Genomic DNA, 11,710 nt, shown 5'->3' with positions numbered 1-11,710 from the left:
TTGCGATGTTGCTTTGCCCAGGGATTGAACCCAGGCCCTGCGGAGCGGGAGCGCGCACTGCTTACCACTACAGCACAGCGACTTCCAGCAGTTTCTTAAACCTCTTTAATTTAATATCTATGTTACATCATTTATTTGATCAATTAAATTTAGATACCCTCATTGCAATATTTCATTTATTTCATAAATTTAACTGGGCTAAAATTGTCCAATAATGTTCCCAAAAATATTTCCAACAGATAGCTTTCTCAAACCTCTTAGTTTGATAATTGAGTAAACATTTTGAAACTGGTGGCAACCCTCCTCAAAGATACTTTCCACTGTAAGCCCTCCTAAACTCTTTAGTTTGATACCCACATTGGAATGTTTCATTTATTTCATCAATTTTACTGAGTTGAAATTTCCAAACTGAGTGCAACCCTCCAAATTTTTGCATTATAAATGATCCTGGTATTACAACAAACATTCCAGAAAAAAAATTATTCAAATCTATTCAGCCGTTCTCCAGTTTTGAGGTCTGTTACAAAAGAACACAACATTTTTATATATATAGATAGAAGATGGAAGGTGCCACGCCCTCTTTTCCAATACCGCACATTTTTCTCCATGAGTATGGAATTATTTCATATATCTCTATACCAACTTCCGGTACTCTACTACAAATAGTTCAAGAGATGTAAAACATGAAAATTTTATTTAGTATATGGGAGATGCCACACCCCCTTTTCCGAATTCGGGCAAACTGCACACAAACCATCTGCATGGTAGCCCGAATATATCATACAAATTTGGTCGAGGTCACACCCAAAGCTTGCACTTATTTTTATATATAAGATAGAGGTGCCACGCCCCCTTATCCAAATTTGGGCAAACTTCACATAAACCATCTGCATCATGGCCCGAATATGCTGTATAAATTTGGTTGAATTCGGTGAAGCCGTTCTCAAGTTATAAGCTAAAACACATTTTTATATACATATAAGATAAGAGGTGCCACGCCCCTTTTTCCGAATTCAGGAAAACTTCACATAAACTATCTGGATGATAGCCCGAATATTCCGTATAAATTTTGTTCAATTTAGTGAAGCCGTTCTCAAGATATACGGCAATACCGAAAACATGCACTTATTTTATATATTTTAGTTAGTATGGGTGGTGCCACGCCCCCCTTTTTGGTTGAATTCGGTGAAGCCGTTCTCAAGTTATGAGGTCACACCAAAAATGTGCACTTATTTTTATATATAAGATTATAGTCATATACATACATATACTAGCAGACCCTGAGAACTTCGTCCCGCCCAAAATAAATTTTTTGTATTGTAACATTTTGGTCCAACATTTTCACCAAGAGTTCACTTTCATGATTTTCAGTGACGTATTTATCTTCTAATATTACGGTTTGGTGGTTGTCAGAAGGCATATTTCCATTGCCGTCTTGAATAACCTAGCAAAAGTGTGCATGCATACAATGAAACGTACAGTCCGTGTGAAAGGTGCCACGCCCCGTTTTCTCATAGCCCAAATTTTATCTAAGACAGTGGTGCACACGAGAGTCTCCGGGAGCTACTCGGCTTTCACATACAAGTTGTGTGTGCGCAGCTAACGAACTGTTGCGACGCTAGCAGCAAATAAGTTTGCGTTTGATAGTGTACGCATACTAAGCCAAAAGTGTTGCGCTGATATTGGTAGCTCTGTCGACAATGTGCACCACTGATCTAAGAGTATGGGATTGATTTCATATATCTCCATACCAAGTTCCAGTACTCAAACACTTCCGGGGATATACAGTATGAAAAATTCGGTTTGTATGGGAACCGCGACGCTCCTATTTCCAATAGCCCCAACTTTTCTTCATAACTATGCGATTGATTTTATATATCTAAATAAAAAGTTCCACTGCTCTATCATGAACACTTCCAGAGATATGCAGTATGAAAAATTTGGTTTGTATGGGAGGTGCCACGGCCCCTTTTCCAATAACCACAATTTTTCTTCATAAGTATGCGATTGTTTTCATATATCTCCATATTATGTTCGAGTACTCTATCATGGACACTTCCAGAGATGTGCAGTATAAAAACTTCGGTTTGTATGGGAGGCGCCACGCCCCCTGCACCTAGCGGTATGAAATATAGGCTAACTTCCAAAACGTATCAATACAATGTTTGGAAACTGTTATACTGCGGTATTCAAATTGTTTGTATATGCAGAGTTGCGACACATTGTAACCATAAACATTGCATATTTTAAATATTCAATATAGTAATGAACAATTTTTCTGAATTTTCCATTTCTAAAACACCAATGCTAACCAATAACAAACGAAGCATCAACTTTGTTTCTGATGCACTGATTGCTCTAGCGATGCGTTTCGATAACTTTACGGCTGCGTTTTGGAACAGTATACATTGTCAATAATTTGTAGTTCGACGTTATGGAACCTTATACTTTGTACATATGCAAAGCAATTGACGTTTTGGAAGTCAGCCATACTTTACATCCGATTCTCATACCTACCATATATACACAAACAATTTCATAAAGATCGGTCAAGCCAAGAGTTGATCCAATTTCAGCCAAAATAAATACTTGTATTTGTTCAAGAGTTGATGCAACCAGAATTTAGCATTTCAGTACATATTTTTCGATGCCAATTTATTCTTCAGTCTATGTTCAGCTAGTTCACGTTTCACTTTGTGCAAAAACTGATCAATGGGACATACATACGCAGGCCCAGGCGATTAATTTCTTTACTCCCAAGCATTGTTGCCAGAACCAGGGCTTCGGATCGAAGGTTTTATTTCTTCGCGCCGCTCTAGCTCCGCACCGGTATTTTATTTCGCTCCGAGCTCCGCTCTTGCTCCACTCTCGCTCCCAATAATTTTTTTTTTTTTTTATTAATTTTCATATGTATCGAGCTCTAACAGCCAAAAAAATGTTGGCGAAATGTATTTGAAAATTTTCTTTTTGATGCAGAATTGCATCTAGATGCTCTAGGACAGGCCTTCCCAAAGTGGGTGACGCGGCACCTTGGGGTGCCGCGAGCATATGCCTGGAGTGTCGCTAGTGGCTAGAGTATACTAGCGTAAGCGGTTTAATAAAACTTCAACATGGCGGCCAGAAAATCAAAAAATTTAGATTTTTATTAAAATTCCCTTCAGCGGCTCGTCAAACCCCACGATTGAGAGAATACAAAGGTTGCGCCGATCTCGGACCGCTATTCCTCTCTTAACGAATTTGTCAGAATCGTTGTTTGCATGTCACATTTGTGCAACTTGTTTACGTTTTCCTTGCAACATTTTTTCTTCTTCTTCCATTCTTGCTCACGTTTTGGCATTTCTCTCTCACAATTTCACCAGTGTGACGTCACACAAAAGTTATTCTCAAAAATCCTCTCTGATCGGCGCAATCTTGTATTCTATCATTCTTGGTCAAACCCCATACACAATACAAATAGCTTGCAGCAAAGGGATATTTCGCTCTTAAGCGTAGTTCCCCAGTACGTATTGTCAACGTAAAATTTAATCAGAAAATTTTCAGAAAAATAGCCGAAAACGTACCCTTTTCACAACCCCTTTCACTTTTGTAGATCTGATCCGCGTTTCATCCACTTTTCTTCCCGTTTTTGGATTAATTTTCGGATTTATTGCTGGCTGGGCTGTTCTCGTAACAAGCGCAACAGCTTCGCGCACGTGTATATATTACTTATTCTTTGGAACTTCACAATCACACTGTCAAAGAGCGAATCAACACGATTTTAGAGGCAGTCTTCTCGTGTTAGTGGGGTACTCATTCGCAATGCAAATCGAAGAAGAACGAAGCACTTCAGACTTACGCCACTAGCGACGAAATTTTTAAAGCTATCGACAAATTTGTACAGAACAATGGTTTGAAATGGAGCAAGTGTGCGGATATTTGCGGTGGTTGGAAAAACGAAAAAAGCGATGTCTAGGATGAAGCAAGAGGCAGAAAACGCCACGAGAAGTGACTGTATGATCCCTCGATATTCCCTGGCGACTAGGAAGATGCCGCCACTAGATTTAAGACTCGTATAACAGAGGCCTGCGAAATTAAAATACATCTCTGGTTTTTTATAGCACGTCGAGATTTTTTTTATTGGTGACATGTATATTTTAGTATTTCTAGCAATTAACATGAAAACCCCATAAATAAACAGAGTAATCAGAAAAACGTATGTAACTTCGAAGTTAACGCTAAGAAAATTGATAACAGCCGGTTTCACTAGCAATTTCCATATTAAATTTAAAAAATTAAAATTATTTACCACTTAAATTGCTTTCGTGAAATTGGCTGTAAAAATTATTTTCTTAGCGTTATTTTCTTCGCTGGTTATCGAAGATCGAACATCGAAAGTAAAATTATGAGCTATGCAACCGTGTCGAAATTTTCGTTGGGTATCGAATTTTCTGTCGAACAGAATTTTGCTTTCGATGGTGTAGCGATGTGTTAGAAAATTGTGAAAAATTTATGATTTGCATTTGTTTGTTTACTTTATGGCGGCTAGACACTAATTTTAAACAATTTTTATTAATTGGAAATACTACACTTAAACCCTCTTAAACATTTTCAACTCCTGGTCAGTTTACCAAGCTCTCATTCTCTGACGAATCGTTGAACCAGAACTCCGCTGTACTAATTTTTACCACGTTTTTATAACTACGCTTACTTTTTTATTCGGTTTAAGGGCTCACTGAAGTCTGCAGCGTCTGTTCACCAGTAGGTGCGGCTGCAAGCGGGTGTCTGCTTTGAGCAAGCGGCTCGCTATATAAACGTGTATTTGGTTGCGAAACCACCCCCGTCCCAGCAATGGGTTGTGCGCTGGGCTTGGGACCCGCCACGTAAAAACCACTTCCAGTGAAGAAGCAAGGCAAAGCCTCGGATGAGACCCCCTTTAATGATGACGACCACGGCAAACGTTTAAAGGACTACGATTTGAGGGCATGCACCTGGAATGTCCGGACCCTTAATGGGGAAGGTGCCTCTGCCCGGCTGGTTGATGTCCTCGTAAGGACAAAAGCTGACATCACCGCCATCCAAGAAATGCGTTGGACGGGGCAAGGCAAACAATGTCTGGGCCCTTGCGACGTCTACTACAGCTGCCATGTAAAGGAGCGCAAATTCGGAGTTGGATTTGTGGTGGGAGAGAGACTCCGTCGCCGAGTACTGTCGTTCACCCCGGTGGACGAGCGTCTAGCCACAATCCGCATCAAAGCGAGATTCTTCAACATCTCGCTCATCTGCGCCCATGCCCCGACGGAAGAGAAGGATGAGGCTTCCAAGGATCTCTTCTATGAGCGCTTGGAGCGTACGTACGAGCGCTGCCCCCGCCATGATATCAAAATCGTGCTTGGCGACTTCAATGCCAGGGTTGGCAAAGAAGGGATCTTTGGAACCACCGTCGGAAAATTCAGCCTCCACGACGAAACGTCCGACAACGGATTGAGGCTGATCGACTTCGCCGGGGCCCGAAACATGGTAGTATGCAGTACTAGGTTCAAGCATAAAAAGATTCATCAAGCCACCTGGCTGTCTCCGGATCGAAAAACGAGAAACCATATCGATCATGTTGTGATAGACGGAAGGCACGCTTCCAGTGTTTTAGACGTACGCACACTCCGAGGGCCAAACATCGACTCGGACCACTATCTTGTTGCAGCCAAGATACGCACCCGCCTCTGTGCAGCAAAAAATGTGCGCCCAAATATGCAAGGAAAGCTTAACGTCGAAAAGCTGCAATCACAACAGACAGCCAGCGCTTTCGCTACTCGACTCTCACTCCTGCTCTCAGAGAGCACTCTTCCACAAACCGACATATGCGAGCAGTGGAACCACATTTCCCGCTCATTAAGTACCGCCGCCGAAGAAGTAGTCGGATTTCAGCGAGCCCGAAAGAACAACTGGTACGATGAGGAGTGTCAGGAAGCTGCAGAGAAAAAAGATGCCGCCTACAGGGCCACGCTGCGATCGGGCGCAACGCGCGCTATATGGGACCGCTATAGGGATCTGAAAAGGGAAGCGAGACGTATTTGCCGCAACAAGAAGAGAGTGGCCGAAATACGTGAGTTCGAAGAGCTTTAAATGCTGACCGACAATTTTACCAGAGAGTTAGGCGACTTACGGAAGGTTTAAAGATCGGGGCGCACTCCTGTAAGAACAATAATGGCGACTTAGTAACTGATGTCCAGAGCGTACTTAAATTATGGAGGGAACACTTTTTGCCCTACTAAATGGTAGCAGCACGGAAAGTTGTGGAGAAGAAGAACCCGAGCCCGCAGTCGATGATGACGGAGTCGACGTTCCACCGCGTGACTATGACGAGGTACGTATAGCAATAACGCGGCTGAAAAACAACAAAGCCGCCGGAGCTGACAGCCTGCCAGCTGAGCTATTCAAGTACGGCGGCGAGAAGTTGATATGGTGCATGCATCAACTCTTGTGCAGAATATGGTCAGATGAACGTATGCCCGACGACTGGAATTTAAGTGTGCTCTGCCCAATCCACAAGAAAGGCGACCCCGCCATTCGCGCCAACTACCGCGGGATCAGCCTTCTAAGCATAGGTTACAAGGTCTTATCGAGCGTATTGTGTGAAAGACTGAAGCTCACCGTCAATGAACTGATTGGGCCTTATCAGTGTGGCTTTAGACCTGGCAAATCCACCATAGACCAGGTACTCACAATACGCCAAATCTTGGAAAAGACCCGCGAGAAAAGGATCGACACTCACCTATACGCCGCTATGTCTGAATTTGGCAAACTCAAAACTCATACGGCTGTGTAAAATGACGTGGAGCAATACCACCAGCTCCGTCAGAATTGGAAAACACCTAGTAGCCTAAGTGGAAGGTTCTATCACTCTTTGCTAGAGCTTCTCAAATATTGCAAAAGCCCGATTTTTGACACTTTGACCCACTTTTGACTGCCTTTAGTCGGGAAGGTGCCTCTGCCTGTCTGGTTGATGTCCTCTGGAAAATAAAGGCTGACATCACCGCCGTCCATGAAATTCAATGGACGGGGCAAGGCAAGCTGAGCGGGGAACCTTGCGACGCACAGTGGGCTGAAATTAGTTCATAATGGACTTAAGAGACATCAAAAAATGACCAGTTAATATTTGAAAAATAATGATGGGTTTTGATTCTCAACTTTATTACATCGCCTTTTCGTACCTGAATATTTTTTCATAAACTCCTTAGTTAATTCCCAATACCAACAGTCGGACTGCGACAAAGAAGTGTATGATGTTTATGGCGGCAAACCGTACAAACTCCCGCTGAACAATCACGCGTAACATGGCCGTGACGTAGACAGTTGAAGCAAAGGAGCAAATGTCGAACGGTATCCCAACGAGCCGTTACTGCAAGATGGTTCTCCGAACAATGTGGACAACTTGAAGTATTCGCACCATTCGCTTGTGCAGGCGCTAGGTGTGCTCTAGCCCCACGTTGTGCCGTTTGCCGTGAAAAGGTGATCACAACCTGCGACACAGACGATGCAGCCGGCATATTCATCGCGCGACGCTCGATGAAACTCAATAAATCTTCCAATCGGGGAATATATCTTTGTCTTTGAGGCTCATGCCCCCATCATTTCTTGCTGCTACCGGCAGCAGTGACCATTGGGACACTTTCAGGCTTGACGTACTGCCGCAATTTACTAAGCTTGTATGTTGACTCGAGATCTGTCCGTTGGTGGACCATTGTCTCGAACATGTCTTTAAACACAAGCCAGTTCTCCACCTGACCATCGAAGGGTGGTATGGATACAGGATCTAGCCGCGAATCCGCTGCTTGGGTCCGCACGGAGTCATGCTCAACAGGAGTGCATTGCAATAGCAAGCGACGTAATTTAATGCAAACCTTGTTGAATTGCTCTTCCGTGCTAACGTACAGTGTATCATGAGTAGGGTTATCTGACAACTGTGCCCCTGCGACTAAATCTAAATGATGTTCAACGAAACGATTCCAGTACTGCTGCACCATTCCAAGAATGTGCTCAACTTCGACGTGGTCTGGAGTATAGTCCTCTGTATGAACCGTATTAAAAATCCGCGTAATCGATGACTTCGCGGAAGTACGTAAATTCAAAGAAGTCATACCGCAATATGTGTTGTACAGTTTTTTTCACAAAATGATATCTGCCTAATCACGCCACAAAGCAAACGCTGATTAGCGGCTTATTGAACAGTTAATTCTGAACGGCTCACGAGCTGTTGTTGTGTCACCTCGAAGCGACTACAAACCACCGCTATTGCCTTCTGGCAAAGTCTCAGTACTCCGTTACACGAACTAAATCTGTGGAGCCCTTATCGGTAACTCCAGCTGGCTGATGCACTGGCAATCCAAGCGAGACTTCCTCGATAGCTTGTTCGCGAATGCACCGTCGCACTTCAAAATTGCTCCTCACAGGAGGCACCGAAAATGCATCAGAACTCCTTGATACATTCAGACGGCCACTCGCTGGCCGCTCCAAAAAACCAACTCGCCTGTCCGAGTCGAGCTTTATTTTTCTAATAATAATAAGCAAATTACAATTTTAATGTTATGCCTGCCAATGTGCAGCGCTACGAAACAACAGAGAAAACGACAGAATCACAAAAACTACTCAAGAAGCAAGTGATGCCGCTGAATACGAAAAATATATACATGTGGAGACATAATGGAGATGTTCCACCAAATTTACGTCCGGCCCGAAGATGAAGCTCGCAGAGGTTCCTATGGAGAGAAGATGATAAGAAACCACCGGAAATTTACGAGATGCAGGTTATGATTTTCGGCGCTGCGTGCTCCCCGTGTGCTGCGCAATTCGTAAAGACGTTAAATGCTCAGGAATATGCAGACCGCTTCCCCCGCGCAGTGGAGTCTATAGTGAAGTACCACTACGTTGATGACTTTGTGGACAGCTTCGAGTCAGTGGAGCAGGCAGTCAGCATAGCGAAGCAGGTGTTCAAAATCCATGAAGCAGCCGGATTCCAAATGCGTGGATATGTATCCAATTCAGTTACAGTAATAGAAGCACTTGGAACTGATGTCGATGCGAGAAGCATGAGCAGCTGTTTAAACGCAAAGAATTCCTCAGCTCAAAAGGTCCTTGGAATGTTTTGGCAACCACAAGATAATACGTTTAGATATGAGCTGAGATTCCCACGACTGGAAGCTGAAGTCAACAGTGGAAGCAGGCCGCCAACGAAGCGAGAAGTACTTAGTTATGTCCATTTTTGATCCATTGGGATTTTTAAGTCATCTGGTAGTGGGAGCCAAGATTATAATGCGTGAAGTTTGGCGACGCAAGATCATTTGGGATGAGCCTCTACCTGATGATATTACTTCGGCTTGGAGGAACTGGCAGAGAGAAGTGCGGAGAACAGCTGCGGTCAGAATACAACGTTTTTACTTCAACGAGGGTACGCCAAAGAGTTTGCAGTTGCACGTTTTTGTCGATGCGAGTGAGGAGGCCTTTGCCGCAGTGTGTTACTGGAGGTATGTTACTGCTGATGGAACCGCCAAAGTTTCACTTATATGCGCGAAGTCAAAATGGGCGCCCATGAAACTAATGAGCATACCCAGGCTTGAACTCCAAGCCGCGGTACTTGGAACACGTTTGTCACAAACAGTTCTCGACGAGCATCGGCTTGCAGTTTCCGCACGAATTCTTTGGAGTGACTCATCAACTGTAGTCAATTGGATAAACTCGAAGCATCGACAATATAAGCCATTTGTGGCGCATCGGATAGCGGAGATCCTTTCAACAACCCACCCGACTGATTGGAGGTGGCTGCCCACGAAAGAAAATGTAGCCGATACGGCGACACGCCGAACCTGTCAAATAGATATTGATCCATCATCGCGCTGGTTCTCTGGTCCATCGTTCTTGTCAATGCCAGTGGAATCATGGCCACATGCCTTGGTCACTGCGAACAATCAGAATGATAGCGACGAAGAAATGTGTACAACTAGCGTTTTTATAACAAATACCAATGTTTTAATTGAATTTAATCGGTTTTCCTCGTACCCTAGATTGAAAAGAACAACGGCTTGGATGTTCAAGTTTATTGATCGAACTCGATGCAGCCGAAGCTTATCTGTGTCGCCAAGCTCAGTGTCTACAGTATACGGTGTGGAAGTGAAACTACTAAAAGACGGACAAATGGTGCCAAAGGAAAGTCCAATCTACAATTTGCTGCCGCACTTGGATGCGAAATCGGTCATGAGGGTAGGTGGTAGGATCCAAGCTGCCAGCTGGTTACCACTCTCTGCTATACTCCCAATTGTGTAGCCACCGAAGCATCGCGTCACTGTGTTGATTGTTGCGTATTACCACTGTAAAATGAAGCACCAAAACATAGAAGCCACAATTGGAGAAATAAGGCAAAAATGTTGGGTCATGAACTTGAGACAAGTATTGCGGAAGGTTGCTAATGGCTGCATGAAATGCAAAGTATCGCGATCCAAACCAGCTACGCCAATTATGGGCCCGCTCCCTCAGGATCGATTTAAACCGTACGTCAGACCATTCAGCTACACCGGATTGGATTACTTCGGGCCTCTGAAGGTCACTATTGGTCGGCGTACGGAAAAGCGATGGGTAGCTCTTTTCACCTGCCTTACGGTGCGCGCGATACATCTGGAGGCGGCTTATGACTTGTCCACCGACGCTTGCATTCTAGCAATCAGGAACTTTATTAATCGACGAGGTGTCCCTGTGCGCTTACGGAGCGACAACGGTAAGAACTTCGTTGGCGCGGATCAAGAGGCAAAGCGGTTTGACGAGGTGTTCGATTGCGGGCGTGTTAGCGATGAACTGTCATCAAAGGGTATTGGGTGGATTTTTAATTGCCCCCAGAATCCATCGGAAAGTGGTATATAGGAGCGCATGGTGCACTGCGTGAAGCGCGTGCTAAGTCACACATTGAAGGAAGTTGCTCCCCGCGAATATACTTTGCAATGCGTCATTGTAGAGGCGGAAAACATTGTCAATTCGAGGCCTCTTACTCACCTGCCGATCTCGGTCGATCAAGAGGAGCCGCTTACCCCAAACAATTTTTTGTTGCGGTCGTCGAATACGATGCAAACACCTTGTATAGGGCAGCAGGATGAGAAAACATGGACATTGCGGAAACAGTGGAGAATTGCACAGCAGCTGCGCGACCGATTCTGAAAACGTTGGGTCATTGAATATTTGCCCGATTTGACAAGGCGAGCTAAGTGGTGTACACCGTCGAAACCATTGAATGTGGGCGATCTTGTGTTCATTTGTGACCCGAATATGCCAAGGCGACAGTGGTTCCGGGGTGTGGTTGAGAATGTCTACCGGGGTGCTGATGGCGAAGTCAGAAGAGCAGATGTCAGGACAAACACCGGGGTGCTTCGCCGTCCTACGCCAAAGCTGGCCGTTTTGAACATAGATTTTAGTGAATCTGAGTGATTCACGGGGGTGGGGGTGTTGCAAAACGCCCATCCCTGATGCATTAAATATTTATCGATGTAAGCTCACCGCTATTCTCAAACTTCCTTTTGCTCTATTCGCTGCACTCCCGAATGACAAATTTAGTAGTGTCGTGAATATAGCAGAGGAAGGGCGCAAACTGCGGTGAGTATATTTGTAGTGTTCGTAAATTTGGTCATCTTTAAATTCATATACATTTTTTCCTATAGAAATAAATAGTCGTTGCCAGGAATAACCGGCGCTATTA

The 11,710-nt window shown here is 44.2% G+C and overlaps 1 protein-coding gene across 1 annotated transcript; it reads left to right on the top strand.

Moving 5' to 3' along the window:
• Window positions 1–9,285: 9,285 nt before the first annotated feature.
• On the top strand, window positions 9,286–10,884 carry LOC118736271. The gene is made up of 3 exons (XM_036466365.1): window positions 9,286–9,497; window positions 10,035–10,230; window positions 10,294–10,884. Exons 1-3 carry the CDS (start codon window positions 9,286–9,288, stop codon window positions 10,882–10,884), a joined length of 999 nt encoding a protein of 332 aa, XP_036322258.1.
• The last annotated feature ends 826 nt before the right edge of the window (window positions 10,885–11,710 follow it).

This window comes from Rhagoletis pomonella, unplaced genomic scaffold (genome assembly GCF_013731165.1).
Source record: "Rhagoletis pomonella isolate Grant_MI unplaced genomic scaffold, Rhpom_1.0 Rhpom_scaffold_00003, whole genome shotgun sequence".
Taxonomy (NCBI): Eukaryota; Metazoa; Arthropoda; class Insecta; order Diptera; family Tephritidae; genus Rhagoletis; species Rhagoletis pomonella.
Note: the sequence above shows the minus strand (reverse complement) of the source record. Positions and strands in the feature narration are given on the sequence as shown.